Source organism: Stegostoma tigrinum, chromosome 6, assembly GCF_030684315.1.
Source record: "Stegostoma tigrinum isolate sSteTig4 chromosome 6, sSteTig4.hap1, whole genome shotgun sequence".
Classification (NCBI taxonomy): Eukaryota; Metazoa; Chordata; class Chondrichthyes; order Orectolobiformes; family Stegostomatidae; genus Stegostoma; species Stegostoma tigrinum.
The window spans coordinates 354786-377305 of NC_081359.1; the positions used below are offsets into that span (position 1 = coordinate 354786).

Here is a 22520-nt window from a genome sequence, read left to right on the forward strand (position 1 = left end):
ACCCAGTAACCATCCTTTAGGGCATCTAGCCCTTGAAAAGAAGCAAGAATCTGAGAGGCCTCAAGACTATAGCCTCATGGCAGAGAAGAAACATTTCTAAGGTGTGGCAATTTGCATCTCACACAAATAACAATTTAGCATAGCCCTCCATTCAGTGGAACGTGAAAGACTCCAACATGGAAGGCCAGGGTATACCTTTACATGGACCATTAATATGGTAGACTTTATTCCCATATGTGCAGCACAAGCCATCCTGTCCAAAGATGGTAGGAGATTATAAATTCAGTTGGACTACTGAAGCCCTGCTCCCAGCCCCAGCCCATCCCCTTACCTTACCCAAGAAATGCAGCATTGCATATAAGAGCATGTTAGTTAATAGTCACAGTTTCAAGGTTAATAAATATGAAAAAGATAGCTTCATGCCCTTCTGCAACTTATGAGATAGGATTGTCTTCATGAATTATGACCTATCAGTAATGCTCTTAAGGTCATCTCTGATTATCTCTGGTTCACAGAGATGACTGTAATCAATTTGTAATTACCAACAATGTGGCCAAGATGCCTTGTATTCAGGACTTCTTTCCCACCTGGTTGGTCACTGTGCACATTTCACATACAGCTTACTGTGATGACACTTGTCTTTAACCTGGACCAGTTAGTGCAGTTACCTCTTGAAGGACCTCCCATGTACAACCCAAATAAACACAGTAAACATGGGTGAATGGGGATGAGATTGCAGAGTACTTGGAAGTGCATGGTAAAACAGGGCAGAATCAGCATGCCTTCATCAAAGTAAGATCATGCCTGAAAAATTTGTTGGAGTTCTTTGAGGAGCTGTTGAGCAAGTCTGATGAAGGAGAGCCAGTGGATGTGATCTCTTTGCCCCATAGGCAGGTGCAAAACAAGATAAGAGCCCCTGGTATTAGGGGCAAGGTCCTGGCATGGATAGAGGATTGACTGACTGGCAGAAGGCAGAGAGTGAGGATAAAAGTATCTTTTTCAGGAAGGCAGTTGGTGACCAGTGAAGTTCTGCAGGGATCCATGTTGGGACCACAACTATTCACATTGTACATTAACGATAACGACAGAGGAGATGAGGGCATTGTTGAAAAATTTGCTGATGACACATAAAAACATAGAAGATAAGAGCAGGAAGAGGCCATTCGGCCCTTCGAGCCTGTTCCACCATTCATCATGATTATGGCTGATCGTCCAACTCAAGAGCCTAATCCTGCTTCCTCCCCATAACCTTGGATCCCATTTGCCCTGAGTGCTTATATCTAGTCGCCTCTTGAATACATTCAATGTTTTGGCATCAACTACTTCCTGCGGTAATGAATTCCACAGGCTCACCACTCTTTGGGTGAAGAAAAGTCTCCTTATCTCTGTCCTAAATTGTCTACCCTGAATGCTTAGACTGTAACCCCTGGTTCTGGACATACCCCCCCATCGGGAACATCTTCTTTGCATCTACCCTGCCCACACCTGTTAGAATTTTATGAGTCTGTATGAGATCCGTCCTCATTCATCTGAACCCCAGTGAAAACAATCCAAACCTAGTCAATGGTCTCCTCATAGGTCAGACCCACCATCCCCAGAATCAGCCTTGTAAACCTTTGCTGCACTCCCTCGAGAGCAACAGCATTCTTCCCCAGAAATGGAGACCAAAACAGTGCAAACTTTGAGCAGGAAGTCTGGAATCACTTTGGGTTTGCTTCAGCTACAGTGTCCTGTGAAACTGAAGTGAATTGTGTTTTCATTTTTAATACTTGCATTTCTATTTGGATATACATGCATTGATTGTATGTATTCTGACCAAAGTGCATTTTTTTTTACTGTCTGACCAAATTGTCTAATATAATTCAATTCCAAAATACTGGATCATACTACTCAAAAGCAGTTCCTTTTCTTGGCTCTCTGATGAAGGGTCTAGGCCCGAAAAGTCAGCTTTTGTGCTCCTGAGATGCTGCTTGGCCTGCTGTGTTCATCCAGCTCCACACTTGGTTATCCTTTTCTTGGCTATTGCCACCGATATAGTAAAGCTACTTATTTTATTTTAGCTTCCATACCTGCCTATTCAAATGCCACTGATTTGTTTCCATCATTTCTGTTATGCTACATGCATCACACTGCACTGAAAGTTAAACTTGAGAATTGGATGCTACAGAAGGCAGCCAGTGCAAGTTACAAAAAAAAATTAAGTTTTTACATTTAAGGTTTTACAGAGGGAAATTCCATACAATGAGGAATGGCTAAGAAACGCCTAATATTCCTGTAAAATAGTCTCTGTTGGCAGTTAGAGTCAATAAATGTGAAGCTGGAAGAGTTCAGTCCAAAGCATTGACTTCCCTGCCCTTCAGATGCAGTCTGAGCTGCTGAGCTTTTCCAACTCTACATTTATCGATTCAAATTTCCAGCATCTGTCATCCTTACTGTCTCCAAATCTTTGTTGGCTGTTAAGATTTGTGTAAAAAGTTGTGATTTTTGGAAAATGATTTTTCCTGTGTAAATTAGTTGAAACTGCGATGTTTATCTTGTTAATATTCTTCAGTCAGTACGTGTTGTAAAATTGAATTGTTATCTACGTGAAACATAATATATACATGTTTTCTTTCTCAATAGCACCTAAAGCACCACCTGACATGGAACTTGATAGTGAATTGTGGGATATGAAGACAATTACAAGTGGCCTTAAAACTTATCTCAGGTATAGGTTAATGTAATAGGATCAAGGCTGAACCTTTAGTAACTGAGGCTGAGATTTGCATTTTCAATGTGACTGGTGGAGGGGGAACAGTAAGTGTGCGGTCCCCTCACTGTTTTGCATTTTGAATCCAGCATCGGCTTTTATGAAGGGGGCCTCCAATCTGAATCCAATGTAAGGCAGGATGTCTAGGAGGAGCAGGTGGGAGGTACGTTCCAGCCACCAATTTAAAGGTCCCTTTTAGTCTCACTATTTCCAGAATTGTTATGTCAATCTTTAAAACTGAACAGATCAACTCTACAGACAACTAAACACTGTTGTTACACACAGGAATGGTCCTGTTTGCAGGCCTGTATTCTTGAAGCTTCCTGATATGTGGCATAGCTCATTCCCAACATGTTTCCTATATGATTAGTGAAACATGGAGTGAGCATTGGAGAAGGACAGTGGCTTGCTTCTTAACAGGTTCAATAGCTTTTTTTTCAAAAGGGCGAGATGGCTTCCAATTTCAGCATTCACTCACTTCCTGTATTACTAGACACTGATGCAATAATGTTGGCTCGCAGAATCTGATTTTGTTACATTTTATTTTTATGTTGTCCAGTTTTCCAGAAAAATTCAGCTCTCCAATACTAGTTGCAGTAGAATCTATTGAATTCACATGAATGGATAGACCAGGCCTAAGTTAAAATATATGAAAGACAGCATAACATATAATGGAACAATGTCAAGGTACTGTACTGCAGTGCCAGCAATGAATTTAGGCATTTAAATTGCTCAAATTATCAAGAATGTCGTGACTTTACATTTCTTTTAAGGTCATGCCATCTTGTTAATTTTGTCAGTGTCAATAATAGATTTCATAGACAGATTACATAAGTATTTCAGGTGTTCATCCTACTGTGACAATATCATGACAAAGCACACTTATTTTATTCCTATCTGTGAGGAGAATGTCATCAGACAACATTATTGCCCATCAGAGATAATGGGAACTGCAGATGCTGGAGAATCCGAGATAACAAAAGTGTAGAGCTGGATGAACACAGCAGGCCAAGCAGCACCTTAGGAGCACAAAAGCTGACAGATTGGGCCTAGACTTTTTTGATGAAGGGTCTAGGCCCGAAACATCAGCTTTTGTGCTCCTAAAATACTGCTTGGCCTGCTGTGTTCATCCAGCCCCACACTTTGTTAACATTACTGCCCATCCCTGTTTGCTCTGGAGAATGTGGTAGTGAACTGCCCTCTTGAATTGTTGCAATCCTGATGCGATAGGGACATCCACAGTCTCACAACGAAGTGAATTCTAGGACTTGGTCCCACATTCCGCAGTACTAGTCTTCTTTACTTTGCTGCAATGTTGCCAGAATTCAGCCTTTGCAGCATCCAATGTCTTTTCTTCTTATACCATGAGTAATTCAGATTGTTTTTGCCTGTGATACTGGGGTCTTCGGGAGGAGGCCAATATTGACCATTCTCTTGACACTCCTGACAAATAATGGATGCAAGTACTGCAGCCATGACTTTTGCACTGACAATGCTGTGTTCTGTGTTTCCCCAACATAGTAGAGCCTTGCTTCTCCTTTCAATTGTTCAATTGTCTATGTCATTGACATGTGGCTGTGGCAAGGCTGCCAGCTTAGATCTATTAGCTGTGATCCAGCTGTCAATTGCATGCTGTTTCTGTTATTTAATGTTCAATGTAGTAGCTTCACCAGGTTAGGACCTCATTTGAAGGATGGGTCAGCAAGTTTGCAGACGACACAAAGGTCGGAGGTGTCGTTGACAGTGTAGAGGGCTGTTGTAGGCTGCAGCGGGACATTGACAGGATGCAGAGATGGGCTGAGAGGTGGCAGATGGAGTTCAACCTGGATAAATGCGAGGTGATGCATTTTGGAAGGTCGAATTTGAAAGCTGAGTACAGGATTAAGGATAGGATTCTTGGCAGCGTGGAGGAACAGAGGGATCTTGGTGTGCAGATACATAGATCCCTTAAAATGGCCACCCAAGTGGACAGGGTTGTTAAGAAAGCATATGGTGTTTTGGCTTTCATTAACAGGGGGATTGAGTTTAAGAGTCGTGAGATCTTGTTGCAGCTCTGTAAGACTTTGGTTAGACCGCACTTGGAATACTGCATCCAGTTCTGGGCGCCCTATTATAGGAAAGATGTGGATGCTTTGGAGAGGGTTCAGAGGAGGTTTACCAGGATGCTGCCTGGACTGGAGGGCTTATCTTATGAAGAGAGGTTGACTGAGCTCGGTCTCTTTTCATTGGAGAAAAGGAGGAGGAGAGGGGACCTAATTGAGGTATACAAGATAATGAGAGGCATAGATAGAGTTGATAGCCAGACACTATTTCCCAGGGCAGAAATGGCTAGCACGAGGGGTCATAGTTTTAAGCTGGTTGGTGGAAAGTATAGAGGGGATGTCAGAGGCAGGTTCTTTACGCAGAGAGTTGTGAGAGCATGGAATGCGTTGCCAGCAGCAGTTGTGGAAGCAAGGTCATTGGGGACATTTAAGAGACTGCTGGACATGCATATGGTCACAGAAATTTGAGGGTGCATACATGAGGATCAATGGTCGGCACAACATTGTGGGCTGAAGGGCCTGTTCTGTGCTGTACTGTTCTATGTTCTATGTTCTATTGTAGGCATGTGTGTTGTTGCTCGTGACATGTCCTCCTGCACTCTTAATCACACTGGGCTTTATCTCTCAGCTTAATGATAATGGTAGCTTACAGAATTAGATGCCACAAAGCTACAGGTTGTGTTTAAATAGAATTCCTGGCTGCAGATGGCATCCATAAGGTATTGTGGACCCAGTTTTGAGTTGCTAGATCTTTTCAAAGTCTGTCCCATTTAGCACAGTGGCGGTACTGGACAACAGTACAGAGCGCATTGTCAGTGTAAATCACCTCCATAGTGACTGTACAGCAGCCATGCCTACTGATGCTAACATGAATAAATGCATCTGCAACAGGTAGATTGGTAAAAATGATCTCAACATCAGCCAAGGGTAGCACAGCAAAGTATGTCAGCAGGAGTATTGTTTGACTTGATATCATGACATTTTGTGTGATCCAGAGTCAACATTGATGACTTTTAGGGCAACTGTTCCTCACTGTATGCCACTATGCCACCAACACTGGTGGATCAGCCCCCGGATGGTTTTTATCAAGGAGTGCTGATGGCGGTATCTGGGACATCCAACACTATCGCAATATGTTGCTTGACCTATCTGGAGGACAGGTCTCCCAAATTTGTCACAAACCCCTAGATGTTGGGAAGAAGGCTTTACATGGTCGACAGGATGCAGTTGTCATTTCTTGTGCTTAGGTTGATTCTGGCTGTTCTGTGTAGTTTCAGTCATTTGCTTTGACTTTGTGTAGTTGATTAGCACTGAACAGTTTATTAGATCACTGCAAGAGTGCAGTTAAGAGCCAAGCACATTGTAGTGGGGTCTGGAGTTATGTGTTGGCAAGATTCGATAAGGATTACTGATTTTCTCTATAATTATTGAGGCAAACAGGTTTTTTAAAAAATGCCAATGATTTTTGTTTTGTTGAAATCAAATTTCTCATCTCCCATGGTGGGAGTCAAGCACCAATCGTCAGAACACTAGGCTGCGGCTCTGGATTATTAGTACTGCGCAAATGCATACAATTTCCACTTCTTTCTTTAAACACACTCAAAACTTAGTTTGCACTAAAGAGATAATAAAGGGTCTAGGCCCGAAACGTCAGCTTTTGTGCTCCTGAGATGCTGCTTGGCCTGCTGTGTTCATCCAGCCTCACATTTTATTATCTTTGCACTAAATCAGCTTACACTGAGTCACTGAACACTGTCAGAAACAATAGTACTGAAACAAAAGATGACAGGTTCTGAAAATCTAAAGTCAAAACAGAAAACACTGAAAATTGCTGTCGGTCTGGCAGCAGGTGCAGAGAGATAAAGAGGAGTTTATGCTCGTAGTCATTTGACAGTACAGAACTTGAGTAATGCTAAAAAATATACATTTTGTTGATGCTTGTCAGTTTGCAATTATCTGCATGATTCACAAGAATATTCTTGCAAATAATCCTGATGAGTACAAAATAAAAAACCTGGGAAAAAATATTTTTTTGAGGTTGTGCTCAGATCAATGACCGATCAAAATTAACAACAGATCATTGCTTTGAAATATCAACACAAACAAGGTGCATCTTACAGAAAGTCAGTAACTTGAAATGTTAACCCTGACCTGCCTGGAATTTCCATCATACTCTGTTTCAGTTTTTGGATTTATAGTATCTTTAATGGCAAGACTCTTAGATGTGAAATCAAGATTTGAAATATGATGCTGGACATTACATGGCTCGGTGTTCATTCACCACCTTAGCTCACCTCCATTGTACGTAGTGTGGCAGGCTTTGGTTTCATGTGTGTCTACAGAATTACAGGATTAAAGCTCATACAGAAATTGTTAACAGATCAATTGACCTAAATAATATTCTAGACATGGCAAAATATGGTTGGCGAGGGCAGGTGGGTGAGAATAGGGCCAAACAGAGAGGAGGGTTCTCTGCAACCTGCTGTAGGGTCATCAGGGTCTATCTGACCATCTGCCCATGCAGCAACATTCCTTCCTCACATGAAAAACCTGTTGGCAGCAGTGGGAGTAGCCCTTTAATTGGTAAAACAATCTACAGCTACACTTCCTACTGCTAGCCACATACCATGCTGAGTGGACATTGAGCTTCCCCACCCAATATATTCCCTTCACCGCAATTCTGAAGAAGGGTCATTGGACCTGAAACGGTAACTCAGATTTCTCTCTACAAATGCTCCGAGATTTTCTAGCAATTTCCATTTTTATTTCAGATTTCCAGCATCTGCAGTTCTTTTTTTTCTCTCTTCAGGTTTCAAAAGAAATTGGGAAAGGAATTTACAAGAATTCGGGCAGAAATTCTGTCATTGTTTTCCAACACTGTCTGGGTACCATTCTATAGAAATACTCAAAGACTGTCAATTGCAATTTTGTATATGGTGACATACATTTTTGCTACTCAGCAATTGTTAGATTATTTGAAAATTGTGGCAGACATTACTATCAGAACACCAGGTTTAGGTTTGGAGATGGTAAAAACTGCCGAAGCTGGAAATCTGAGATAATACAGCGTGGAGGAACAAAGCAGGCCAGTCAGCACTCGTAAAGTACACAATGAGACCTTTGGGTTGTAGGCTCCCAAATCCACCTTTTATCCCATGATCATACCTCAACCCATGACCAACCCTCCCTATCATCCCCACCTCCTTGACCTGTCCATCTTCTCTCCCACCTATTCGCCCTTCCCACCTCACTGACCAATCCCACCACTGCCTACCTGCACTCACCTATCGCCATCCCACCTACCTTCCCCAGCCCCACCTCCCCTCTGTATAATTCAGTGCCCCCTTCCCCCTCCCCATTTCTGAAGAAGGGTCCTGACCCGAAACGTCAGCTTTTCTGCTCCCCTGATGCTGCCTAGCCCGCTGTGTTCATCCAGCTCCACACCGTGTTATCCTGGGTTTAGGCTTATTTGGTTTCTTGTGGTTTATCATCAAATCACAGTAAAAGTTGCATTGTTGCCAAATGTCTAAATGCTAACCGAGGATATTTCTGTTCCTATCCTAGATGCCTTGTAGAACCATTGATGACTTATAAACTGCATAAGGATTTAATTGCAGCTGTTAGTAAGTAGCTATTATGAAGATTTGACATTAGTTTGTACAGAAGTTTGAAAGTAATAGAATTTCCAGAGAAAACCTGAGAACATAGAGTTTACATGATTTTCATGTTGAGGCAGCAGATAGACTAGTTATTGCTGGGACACTGGAGGTTTTTTTCTTGGTTTCTGAATCATTTAAATTATACAAATCAAAACTCAAACATAAACCATTCCGCCCAATCACTGAATTGTGACAGATTGGCAGTGGCTCCAAAGAAGAGCCAGAAAGTTAGAGGCATCCAGCTCTTTTTTTCCTGTAATGACATATCCAAACTTTCTGTTTACTACTATAAAATTGAATAAAATTGTGCCATGGAGAAAGTTTCAGTTTGTAGAAAAATTCCTCCCATAAATTGAATTTATTTCCAATTATCTCATGCTAAAGTGATTAATGATTGTTGTGCTGTCTAAGCAGGAAAGTGTGACCATTTTTGGCCATCAGATAGTCATTATTTTAAAATACACTCCTTGAATGAAAAGTATTAATGTAAAACTAAAGTATCAGTTTAATTTATTATTAATTCTATCATTTTAAGAAGTGTCATTGTACTGAATCTGTTGTATAAACTTCTACAGAATCAGATGACCAAAATTACAGAGTCCGTGCTGTTCACGCATTGGTTTATAAGTTGCCAGAAAAGAACAGGGAGATGCTTGACCTTTTGCTGAAACATTTAGTAAAGTGAGTAGTTTTGTTTCTTCAGCCATTACAAGACTTCTGCCAATGGTCATCTTGCTTACTTAATTTATGTTGCATTTTAGACATCTATTTTAACTCTTTGAAATTCATTTACTGTTTGTTAACGCTTCATAATTTTAGTGCCATTGTAACCTGTTAATTTAAGGATACTGGTAATGTCATTAATTGCAAGGGCGAAGTATGAGTGTTTTTGGTAACATGCCCTCTGATCAAATTAATCTATGAGATACAAAATTAATTCTTAATTTCAAAATTTCTAAGTGAAAAAAATGCCATTTATTGTTTCAGCAAGTGAATCTACTAAGAGTATAATCGAGCTTGTATCATTGTTGCTAAAAATATTTTTAAGTTTAATGAATTGATTGATTTTGGATATGCTGTGAATGGCTGTGACTCAATGTTAGCAATTCACTTTGTAATAAATAGTCAGTGTTTATTATAATAATATGTCACAAAGATTAATAGATGATTGGAGACATTGTAGGAAAAGTTATGACCGAAATAATATTTTGCTCATTGTAATCCGTGTAAACTTAAGGTCCTATTTAGAAAGATAACATCATCAGCAAGGTCTCTGCACTTGCACACTGTAAAAGTGACTTTTATTCTTCCACAACAAGTAGATATGGGAAAAGTCAATCAGTATAGTTAATTACAGAGTGACATATCCATTTATATAAACAGTCATCAGTACAATTCAAAATAATTGATGCATATTACCCAGTTTTTAATAATATGATCTAGTTAGGTTAATCCCAACACTGAAAAAGGCTCTCCCATTAGTGCTACTGTTGCACCCAATATTTGCACATCCCTCAACTTGGACCACAGAGAACACCCCATCTTTCAACCAAACTAACCCAGCTTGGAATCAAATAGCAAAACTTATATAAAATCAAATTATAGGACAAAATAAAACTAAAATGTAGACCTTAGAACTGGGACTGAATTACATCAATATGCATTGGTTCAATTATTCTTCCAACTCTTATTACCTGCAGGTGTCCAATAAAGGAAATCAAGACCAAGTAATACCTTTTGTTTTGTTCATTGTATGTGACAAGACCAGCATTATCTGACACCATTTTACTAATGTTAACATGAATAGCTTAATATCAATTGTTCCATGGTAAAGGCACTATAGACATGTGGAGACTGTTGAAGGAACAGTTGTTGCGAGTGATGAATAAATATGTCCCTCTGAGACAGGCAAGAAGGGGTAAGATAAAGGAACCTTGGATGACGAGAGCGGTGGAGCTTCTCATCAAAAGGAAGAAGGTAGCTTACATAAGGTGGAGGAAGCTAGGGTCAAGCTCAGCTCTAGAGGATTACAGGCAGGCGAGGAAAGAGCTCAAAAATGGTCTGAGGAGAGCCAGGAGGGGGCACGAGAAAGGCTTGGCAGAACGGATTAGGGAGAACACAAAGGCATTTTACACTTATGTGAGGAATAAGAGAATGGTCAAAGAAAGAGTAGGGCCGATCAGGGATAGCATAGGGAACTTGTGTGTGGAGTCTGAGGAGGTAGGGGAAGCCCTAAATGAGTTTTTTGCTTCTGTCTTTACCGAAGAAATGAACTTTGTAGTGAATGAAACCTTTGAAGAGCAGGTGTGCATGCTGGAATGGATAGAGATAGAGGAAGCTGATGTGCTGAAAATTTTGTCAAACATTAAGATTGACAAGTTGCCAGGCCCGGACCAGATTTGTCCTCAGCTGCTTTGGGAAACGAGAAATGCAATTGCTTCGCCACTTGCGAAGATCTTTGCATCCTCGCTCTCCACTGGAGTCATACCTGAGGACTGGAGAGAGGCAAATGTAATTCCTCTCTTCAAGAAAGGAAATAGGGAAATCCCCGGCAATTACAGACCAGTAAGTCTCACGTCTGTCGTCTACAAGGTGTTAGAAAGGATTCTGAGAGATAGGATTTATGACCATCTGGAAGAGCATGGCTTGATTAAATGCAGTCAACACGGCTTTGTGAGGGGCAGGTCATGCCTCACAAACCTTATCGAGTTCTTTGAGGATGTGACTAGAAAAGTTGATGAGGGTCGAGCTGTGGATGTGGTGTATATGGACTTCAGCAAGGCATTTGATAAGGTTCCCCATGGTAGGCTCATTCAGAAGGTCAGGAGGAATGGGATACAGGGGAACTTAGCTGTCTGGATACAGAATTGGCTGGCCAACAGAAGACAGCGAGTGGTAGTTGAAGGAAAATATTCTGCCTGGAAGTCAGTGGTGAGTGGTGTTCCTCAGGGCTCTGTCCTTGGGCCTGTACTGATTGTAATTTTTATTAATGACTTGAATGAGGGGATTGAAGGTTGGGTCAGCAAGTTTGCAGACGACACAAAGGTTGGAGGTGCCATTGACAGCATAGAGGGCTGTTGTAGGCTGCAGCGGGACATTGACAGGATGCAGAGATGGGCTGAGAGGTGGCAGATGGAGTTCAACCTGGATAAATGCGAGGTGATGCATTTTGGAAGGTCAAATTTGAAAGCTGAGTACAGGATTAAGGATAGGATTCTTGGCAGCGTGGAGGAACAGAGGGATCTTGGTGTGCAGATACATAGATCCCTTAAAATGGCCACCCAAGTGGACAGGGTCGTTAAGAAAGCATATGGTGTTTTGGCTTTCATTAACAGGGGGATTGAGTTTAAGAGTCATGAGATCTTGTTGCAGCTCTATAAAACTTTGGTTAGACCGCACTTAGAATACTGCATCCAGTTCTGGTCGCCCTATTATAGGAAAGATGTGGATGCTTTGGAGAGGGTTCAGAGGAGGTTTACCAGGATGCTGCCTGGACTGGAGGGCTTATCTTATGAAGAGAGGTTGACTGAACTCGGACTCTTTTCATTGGAGAAAAGGGGGAGGAGAGGGGACCTAATTGAGGTATACAAGATAATGAGAGGCATAGATAGAGTTGATAGCCAGACACTATTTCCCAGGACAGAAAAGGCTAGCACGAGGGGTCATAGTTTTAAGCTGATTGGAGGAAAGTATAGAGGGGATGTCAGAGGCGGGTTCTTTACACAGAGAGTTGTGAGAGCATGAAATGCGTTGCCAGCAGCAGTTGTGGAAGCAAGGTCACTGGTGACATTTAAGAGACTGCTGGACATGCATATGGTCACAGAAATTTGAGGGTACATACGTGAGGATCAATGGTCGGCACAACATCGTGGGCTGAAGGGCCTGTTCTGTGCTGTACTGTTTTATGTTCTATGTTCTATCAATTGCTATTAGTTGCTCTGGGTGATAGTATAGATAGTCGCCCATGTGGTTAGGCTCCGTTAGTCTTAGATTTGTACTAAAACATTTCCTTCACAATTTTCTTCCCTACCTTTTCCAAAGTGTTCACTCTAGTGACAGGAATTCAATGGGCACTTTGTGTCAAAGACAGCGTGACCATTATTAAAGGCCTTCAGAGCCTTAGTGATGAATGCCAACAAATTATTCGCTCAAAGGGCATGACAGATTTACCTGTTCTCACCTAACAGATATAAGAATGTTCTTCCAGTAAATGTGACTTAACAATTAGACCTGGGAGACTTTGCTCCATGAAATGTAACTGTAGTATCTCAACTAATGAAGTTCAATAAACTTAACTCGAATTCTAAACAGCGCAAGGATGGAAGCAGGGATCTCTTAAATGAAATTCTTGTTAAAACATTGTCTAGAAAAAGTAAAGAATATCCAGTTAAAGCAAAGTTGGAGTTGACAGTTGTACTCCAGGTTTCCAGTTCAGAAAATGTGCTTTTCTTTTGAGCAACCTACAAAATAAATGGATAAAGACAAATGAGTGCAATAACGATGGTTGTGAAGATGAAGAGAAAATATGAGAGAAAAGGTAAATTAGTCATGCTTCACATGGATGACCTAGAATGGACAGAAAAAAAACTTGCCTCCAATATCAGAGATGACACAGTGTGGTTCTGGAGGAGCACAGCAGGCCAGGCAGCATCAGAGGAGCAGGAAAGTTGACGTTTCAGGTTGGGACCCTCAATCTCCTCCAGTATCATTGTCTAGAAATCTGGAGAATAGTTCACATTAAAGATGAGGAAGATTGTCAGATTATCTGTCAGCCAAATAATCATTTCTGCAGTGTACATGAGTTGCACATGAGGTGCAATCATTTCTGCAGTGTACATGAGTTGCGCATGAGGTGCTATCATTTCTGCAGTGTACTTGAGTTGAACATGAGGACATTGGTTGTTTGGAAGAATATTTCAGTTTGCAGAACAATTCAGATCTACATAATGGCTATGCATCAAATTATATAAGTGAAACAAATGAACCAAAAGAGAAAGGCATCGAATAGATGAGGTAGTTTGAATAAAAATATGTTTTTGGTTCAGATAAATACAAAGCTGAGACAAGGAAAGGGACTTGTCAGATGAATTGAGGGTGGAATTGCATCTAAATGATTTTTAAGCAATAGCCGTTGCTTGGGAGAGTCCTCAAACACAGCTCTTTTGAGACCAGAGATAGTAAGAACTGCTGATGCTGGAGTCAAAGATAATGCAGTGTGGAGCTGCAGGAGCACAGTAGACCAGTCCGCATCAGTCCTGAGCCGAAATGTCAACTTTCCTGCTCCTCTAATGCTGCCTGGCCCTCTGTGCTCCTCCAGCTCCAACTGTGTGTTATCCTTAGAAACCATCTGTCTTTGCAGCATGTGGTGGCAGTAAGTAAAAGTAAAGAATAACTTAAAGGAACTGGATCAGTGGGTTACTGACATTTAGGCCTTTGGATAAATATCTCAGGGAGTGATAGTGAGACTCAGTTTCAAAGTGGAAGGTGAACAAACAATTTTAATTTAACCACTTTACATTAGAAATAAGGGAAACTAGAGAAAATGGATTATATTCAAAAAGACATTGGATACATTTCTGGCAGAAAAAAAGATTAAAAGGTGCAAAAGATAGCTGATCATACATTGTCTAAAATGTAATGATCTCTTTCAGCCCTAATATTCCTACATTCTCATAGATTTTTCTACTTTAAATGTCTGTTTCCCAGGTATAAATAAATGTAAATGCCACTTCTAAACACAATAATTTTCACTTTCTGTAATTTCAGAGTATCCACTCATAGTCAAAAGAACCTGATGACTATATCCAACTTGGGTGTGATTTTTGGTCCAACACTGATGAGATCCCAAGAGGAGACTGTAGCAGCAATGATGAACATTAAATTTCAGAACATTGTGGTTGAGATTCTGATCGAGAATTATGAAAAGGTAGGATCGGAGTTATCTGATCTTTCTAGTGGTTATATTTTCTATATTAGGTAGCTCATTGTCATAGGTCATGGATAAAGACAAAACGTAAATGTCACTTTTTAAAGTTGTCTTCCTGCTTGTTTCAGTTTCATTACATCTGCCATCTACCTGTGTATTGAGCTACAATTTTCCCCATTTTAGAAGTGATAGGTGATGATTAACTTGTCACTCCAGTTGCCAAGCATTTTTTTCTGGATTACATGCCAATCAACTGGTTGAGAGATTCCCAGGAAGGTACTCTGTGTATTACAAACTTCAACACGAGTGTCCCAGCTTATTAGAATCCGTTAGCCAATCAGAGATCAGCAGCTTATGCATCCCAAAGGCTGTTGATCAAATCCCAGGTTGAAGAGGATCCAACGCCAATGTAGTCTTTTTACTTGGCTTTTTGCGCGGCGGTATTCAGAGGTGGATGGAATCATAGAATGAACCTAGGGCCAGCATGGAGACATTTAGAGATCATTTCTCTGCCTTCATGCCTTTGATTACGCCCAGATTGAGGCAAATGGTTCACCCTTCAAAAAGCCTAAAACTGGCCCCAGTGGTTCCTAACCAGTCTTTGCAAATGACCAATCCTGGGTAGCAGGTTTAAAGTGTAAACAAATGAGTAATAATTTATTAATAATAAATAAGTGCAGCAGAGCAATGTTGAACCATAAGTGAATGTAATTATTGTATAAGATTTAAACCCGATCCTCTTTAATTCTAAACCCCATTCTCTCACAAAGACAGAAAGACAAATGGACACAGTTAGGAAATATATCAAAAGTGTGAAATAAATGAGATGTAACTGGCCAGGGCACTTGAGCAGACTCTACAACTTATAACATCAACGACATATGGGATTGTATCTTGCCTGGTTTCTGACTGCAACAATGTGTGCACTTGGCTTCCTGTAGGCTTTGAGGAATATATCACTTCATTCTTACAACAGATTCAGTTCTTCAAGCTTCCAAGAAGCTGATAATGTGAGCTCAACCAGAGAACATTCAAACCTCTGTCCTGCTCAAAACCAGTGCAAATTCTGATCTCCCTTTGTTAGACGGACTTTCTTCCTGCCATGTCCTAGTTAACATTCAATATCCGCCATCATCTTGAGATAAGGCCTCTCTGGAGTTGAGGCACCTAGAGAATACTTTTCTTTTAAAAAGAAGTAAACTACAATTAACTTTCAGGCCTGGCCTCATGGGGAAAATAACAACAGTTTGTTTTAAGTGATAATGGAAACTGCAGATGCTGGAGAATCCAAGATAACACAGTGTGGGGCTGGATGAACACAGCAAAGGGTCTAGGCCCAAAACGTCAGCTTTTATGCTCCTAACTTGCTGCTTGGCCTGCTGTGTTCATCCAGCCCCACACTTTGTTAACAGTTTGTTTTAAGTTGAGCTACTACTCACAATCCAAAGGTCATTTTCAGTTCACAGTTCACAACACCAAACCATAAATAAAAATAAATCAAAATAACAAGAAGTCAGTGAAAGTTCTAACACATCAGAGATGTAACAGTTGGTACAGATGGAGATGTAGTGCAGATCCAGTGCTTCTTGTCCTATCTCCTCAATAAGCCTTGGAGCTGATCCAGCCCAAGGAATACTCCGAAGAGTATATGTGAAAAACTGGACACTTGAAATGAGTCTGCTGCCAGCATCTACAGCAAATCCAGCTGTTGGGCACAGAGAGTCTTTCCCCTGCAATGGCGCTCCCTACTCTGTAGGCTTTCATTTAGTTGGATACTCTACCAAGAAAAAGACGGAGAGTGAATTTCCTTCAGAAAGAAGGTCTGTCTTATGTAGAGCAAGAGAGATTTATCCTGTGATAAACATGAGATTTGGCAACATTAACATGTTTCCTGAGAGTGTCTGTCTGAGGGGTGTCAACTGATCAATGTCTCTCATCTCATTGGCTCTCCATTTTGCAGGGCCGGACATCCTTAATCATTGATACACTTCTCATCTGTCCTCAATCCCATTTATCATAACTTGAGGTTTAGGTGACCCATGTGATATTCAAGTAGATATAAGAAAGTTGAGACTATCTGTGTTGTTAGAGTCAAATGTGCTATGAATTGAAAGGCACATTTAGTGACGATATGTGCAGCATGTTCTGAGACTGGTGGATAAAGTCAACAATCTTTGACCTTACTCTACGTACTCCGCATTCTTGTACGTAGAGTACAAGACAGCAAACTGTTTGAGTAATGCGAAATCAAGCATTCTTTACCTGCCTGCATCATCACTGTTCTTGAAGATTCAAGTCAAGTGTCCTCGACCGGTTAAGACCATAAGACATAGGAGTGGAAGTAAGGTCATTTGGCCCATCGAGTCCACTCCACCATTTAAATCATGGCTGACGGGCATTTCAACTCCACTTCCCTGCACTCTCCCCGTAGCCCGTAATTCACTGCGAGATCAGGAATTTATCAATCTCCGCCTTGAAAACATTTAACGTCCAGGCCTCCACTGTGCTCTATGGCAAAGAATTCCACAGGCCCACCACAGTCTGGCTGAAGAAATGTCTCCTCATTTCCATTCTAAATTGACCCCCTCTAATTCTAGGGCTGTGCCCACTGGTGCTAGTCTCCCCGCCTAATGGAAACAACTTCCCAGCATCCACCCTTTCTAGGCCATGCATTACCTTATAAGTTCCTATCAGATCGCCCCTCAACCTTCTAAACTCTAATGAATTCAATCCCAGGATCCTTAGTCATTCATCGTACGTTAGGCCTATCATTCCAGGGATCATCCGTGTGATTCTCCGCTGGACACACTCCAGGGCTAGTATATCCTTCCTGAGCTGTGGGGCCCAAAATTGGACACAGTATTCTAAATGGGGCCTAACTAGAGCTGTATAAAGTCTCAGAAGCACATCGCTGCTTTTATATTCCAACCCTCTTGAGATAAACAGGGCGGCACAGTGGCTCAGTGGTTAGCACTGCAGCCCAACAGCGCCAGGGACCCAGGTTTTACTCCAGCCTCGGGTGACTGTGCGGAGTTTGCACATTCTCCCCGTGTCTGTGTGGGATTCCTCCGGGTGCTCCGGTTTCCTCCCACAGACCAAAGATGTGCAGGCTAGGTAGATTGGCCATGCTAAAATTGCCCGTAGTGTTTAGGGGGATGGGTCTGGGTGGGATGTTCCAAGGGGCAGTGTGGACTTGTTGGGCCGAAGGGCCTGTTTCCACACTGTAGGGAATCTAATCTAATCTAAACAACATTACATTCGCTTTCTTAATCACGGGCTCCACCTGCAAGTTAACTTTTAGAGAATCCTGGACCAACACTCCCAGATCCCTTTGTACTTCGGCTTTATGAATTTTCTCACCATTTAGAAAATAGTCCATGCCTGTATTCTTTTTTCCAAAGTGCAAAACCTCACATTTACTCTCATTGAATTTCATCAGCCATTTCCTGGACCACTCTCCTGAACTGCCTAAATCTTCCTGCAGTCTCCCCACCTCCTCAGTACTACCTGCCTGTCCACCTATCTTCATATCATCGGCAAACTTCGTCAGAATGCCCTCAGTCCCTTCATCCAGATCGTTAATATATAGAGTGAACAGCTGCGGCCCCAACACTGAACCCTGTGGGACAGCACTGGTCACCGGTTGCCATTCCGAAAAAGAGCCTTTTATCCCAACCTTCTGCCTTCTGTCAGACAGCCGATCCTCAATCCAAGCCAGTAGCTCACCACGAACACCATGGGCCCTCACCTTACTCAGCAGCCTCCCATGAGGCACCTTATCAAAGGCCTTTTGGAAGTCTAGATAGATAACACATACTGGGTTTCCCTGGTCTAACCTATTTGTTACCTCTTCAAAGAATTCTAACAGGTTTGTCAGGCACGACCTCCCCTGACTAAATCCATGCTGACTTCTTCTAATCTGACCCTGCACTTGCAAGAATTTAGGAATCTCATCCTTAACGATGGATTCTAGAATTTTACCAACAACCGAGGTTAGGCTAATCGGCCTATAATTTTCCATCTTTTGTCTTGATCCTTTCTTAAACAAGGGGGTTACAACAACGATTTTCCAATCATCTGGGACTTTCCCTGACTCCACTGACTTTTGAAAGATCACAGCCAACGCCTCCGGTATTTCCTCAGCCACCTCCCTCAGAACTCTAGGATGTAGCCCATCGGGGACAGGAGATTTATCAATTTTTATACCTTTTAGCTTTTCTAGCACTTTCTCTTTTGTAATGCCTACCATACTCAACTCTGCCCCCTGACTCTCCCTAACTGTTGGCATGCTACTCATGACTTCCACTGTGAAGACTGACGCAAAGTACTTATTAAGTTCTTCAGCTATTTCCTTATCTCCCATCACTAGCCTTCCAGCATAAATTTGGAGCGGCCCAATGTCTACTTTGGCCTCTCGTTTGTTTCTTATGTATTGAAAGAAACCTTTACTATCATTTCTAATATTACTAGCTAGCCTACCTTCATATTTGATCCTCTCCTTCCTTATTCAGAGTCAGATGAGAACAAGTCAGCATGGATTTAGTCAGGGGAGGTCGTGCCTGACAAGCCTGTTAGAATTCTTTGAAGAGGGCTAATGGTAAGATTCTTAGCAGTGTAGATGAGCAGAGAGATCTCGATGACCATGTACACAGATCCTCGAAAGTTGCCACCCAGGTTGACAGGGCTGTTAAGAAGGCATACAGTGTTTTAGCTTTTATTAATAGAGGGATCGAGTTCCGGAACCAAGAGGTTATGGTGAAGCTGTACAAAACTCTGGTGCGGCCGCACTTGGAGTATTGCGTACAGTTCTGGTCACCGCAGTATAAGCAGGATGTGGAAGCTTTGGAAAGGGTGCAGAGGAGATTTACCAGGATGTTGCCTGGTATGGAGGGTAGTCTTAAGAGGAAAGGCTGAGAGACTTGAGGCTGTTTTCATTAGAGAGAAGAAGTTTGAGAGGTGACTTAATTGAAACATATGAGATAATCAGAGGGTTAGATAGGGTGGATAGGGAGAGCCTTTTTCCTAGGATGGTGACGGCGAGCACAAGGGGGCATAGCTTTAAATTGAGGGGTGAAAGATATAGGACAGATGTCAGAGGTAGTTTCTTTACTCAGAGAGTAGTAAGGGAATGGAACGCTTTGCCTGCAACGGTAGTAGATTCGCCAGCTTTAGGTACATTTAAGTCGTCATTGGATAAGCATATGGACGTACATGGAATAGTGTTGGTTAGATGGGCTTGAGATCGGTATGACAGGTCGGCACAACGTCGAGGGCCGAAGGGCCTGTACTGTGCTGTACTGTTCTATGTTCTATGTTCTATTTCTCTCTTTGTGATCCTCTGTTTGTTTTTGTAGCCTTCCCAATCTTCTGATTTCCCAGTGCTCTTGGCCACTTTATAGGCTATCTCTGTTTCTTTGATATATTTCCTGACTTCCTTTGTCAGCCATGGTTGTCTAATCCCACCCCGGATAATCTTTCTTTTCTTTGGGATGAAGCTCTGTACGGTGTCCTCAATTACACCCACAAACTCCTGCCATTGTTGCTCTACTGTCTTCCCTGCTAGGCTCTGCTTCCAGTCGATTTTCATCAATTCCTCTCTCATGCCCCTGTAATTATCTTTATTTAACTATCACACCATTATATCTGACGTCGCCTTCTCTCTTTCAGACTGCAGACTGAACTCTACCATGTTATGATCGCTGCTTCCTAAGTGTTCCCATACTTTAAGATCTTTTATAAAGTCTGGCTCATTACATAGCACTAAGTCCAGAATAGCCTGCTCCCTTGAGGGCTCCATCACAAGCTGTTCCAAAAAGCCATTCTGTGAGCATTCCACAAATCCCCTTTCTTTGGATCCACTGGCAACATTATTTACCCAGACCACCTTCATATTGAAGTCCCCCGTGATCACCGTGACCTAGCCTTTCTGACATGCCCTATCTATTTCCCGGTGCTTCTTGCACCCCTGGTCCTGATCACTGTTCAGAGGTCTGTACATATCTCCTATTATGGTTTTTTTTACCTTTGTGGTTCCTCAACTCCACCCTCACAGACTCCACGTCATCTGACCCTGTGTCATTCAATGCCACAGATTTAATTTCATTCTTAACTAACAAGGCAACCCCACCCCCTCTGCCCACATCCCTGTCTTTTCGATAAGTTGTAAATCCTTGGATATTTAACTGCCAGCCCTGAACCCCCTGCAACCACGTCTCTGTGATGCCTACCACTTCATAATCATTCAAGATGATTTGTACTGTTAATTCATCTACTTTGTGACAAATGCTACGAGCATTTAGGTAAAATGCCTTAATGCTAACTTTCTTATCATTATTAGAGATATTGGAAATCATAATTTGTCCTAAGTTGTCCTTCCTTTTTGCTGTATTCCTCGTCTGCCTCGAGCTTAAACCCACCTGTACAAATGCTATCCTGCTGCTTAAATTTCCATTTAACTCCATACTCCCTGTCGCTTTCGCTTTCCCTCCGCCGCCGCCCCCCCTGACTCAGAAGTTTAAAGTCCTACTGACCACCCTATTTACCCTTTTCGCTAGAACACTGGCTCCAGATCGGTTCAGGTGGAGACCATCCCAACAGTACAGATCCCCCCGGTTCCAAAACTGATGCCAATGCCCCATAAACTGGAACCCCTCTTTCCCACACCAATCCCTTAGCCACATGTTTACTTCCCTAATTTTCTTTTCCCTATTCCAATTAGCACGTGGCTCAGGCAGTAATCTGGAGATTATGACCCTCGAGGACCTGTACTTCAATTTCTTTCCTAGTGCTTGATAATCCCTGAACAGGTCCTGTACCCTAGCTTTGCCTTTGTTGTTAATCCCAACGTGGACCACAACAACTGGATCCTCCCCCTCCCACTCCAATATCCTTTCAAGGTTAACATGAGGCCTCACTTAAGTGTCACATATAGCAGAGTTCTGACTTGGAGCTGCCTCATCACAGAGAGAGGGAAAGGGTGTCGAGTACCCATGTGGATTACCACTTGCAGTCACAAAGGTGTTTGCCTCCAATTGTTCTTAAACTTGTTAAATGGTGAGTAGTGGACCAATTGAGAAAGACATTAGTGAGTTGGAGAACACTCACAGGAGGTTGCTTGATTGTATTTTCACCAAGTGTGTGACAACTAGAAAAATGATGTGATTGCAAGTTCTGTGACCTATTGAACCCTAGAATTATGATGATTGATGTCCATCCAATAAAAATTCCTTACCACTAGACACCACTCATCGTGACGACAATGTTGAAAACTGCCTGCAGAAATCTTTGAAACAAGCTGTGATCTGAAAGTTATCAAGTCTTTACATCTCCCTCATAGTCCTTATGAGGAAGAAAGATGCAAAAAACTCATGACCTGCGTTCAGGCACTAAGCACAAAGATTTATAAATATGCTTACCCCCTACATAGATTGAAAAAGTATTACAGCTTCTCAAAGGTGCAAAGTAACCATGCAGTCTCAGTTTTTGCTTCATTTAAAGTAATGGAAGCATCACTGGCTCGGCCAGCGTTTATTGCCCATCCCAGTGAAAGTGAAGAAGGGTGACATGTTTCCAAGTCAGGATGGTGTGTGATTTGGAGGGAAACTTGCAAATGGTGTTCATATGCATCTGTTAACCTTGTTCTTCGAGATGGTACAGGTCATGAATCTGGAAGGTGAAATGGAACAAATTTTGGTGAGTTATTGCGGTGCTTTCTTGTAGAGGGTAGAAACTGTTCAATGATAGATGGGGTGCCCGCTGAGCAGGCTGCTTTTTCCTTCCTTGGCGTCAATACCCATCAAAACAAGTAGGGAGTATTCCATCACACTCTTGACGTGCTTTCTAAATGGTGGACATGCTTTGGAGAGTGAGGAAGTGAGTTACATTAAAATTCCTAATCTCTAAGCTGCTGTTATAGCCGCAGCATTTACATGACTGGCCCAGTGGTAACCCCCAGAACATTGAAAGTAGCATATTCAACAATGGTGATGTAGCTGAATGTTAAGTGATCATCGAATTTTTTCTTGTTAGAGATGATCATTTCCTGATACTTGTGTGGCATAACATTTCTCAGCAGAAACCTGCATGTTGTCCAGATCTTATTACATATGGATACAGACTATTTCAGTATCTGAGGAGTTGTGGAA

At 41.9% G+C, this 22520-nt stretch overlaps 1 protein-coding gene across 1 annotated transcript in view; it reads left to right on the top strand.

Annotated features, from left to right (window-relative positions):
• Window positions 1-22520, top strand: part of arhgap42a (Rho GTPase activating protein 42a) — a 356591-nt gene that overhangs the window by 307968 nt on the left and 26103 nt on the right. Inside the window, exons 15-18 of the mRNA XM_048533512.2 lie at window positions 2623-2707; window positions 8356-8414; window positions 9026-9131; window positions 14217-14376. Of these exons, the coding sequence (XP_048389469.1) occupies window positions 2623-2707; window positions 8356-8414; window positions 9026-9131; window positions 14217-14376 (410 nt within the window). The remainder of the gene's footprint in view (window positions 1-2622; window positions 2708-8355; window positions 8415-9025; window positions 9132-14216; window positions 14377-22520) is intronic.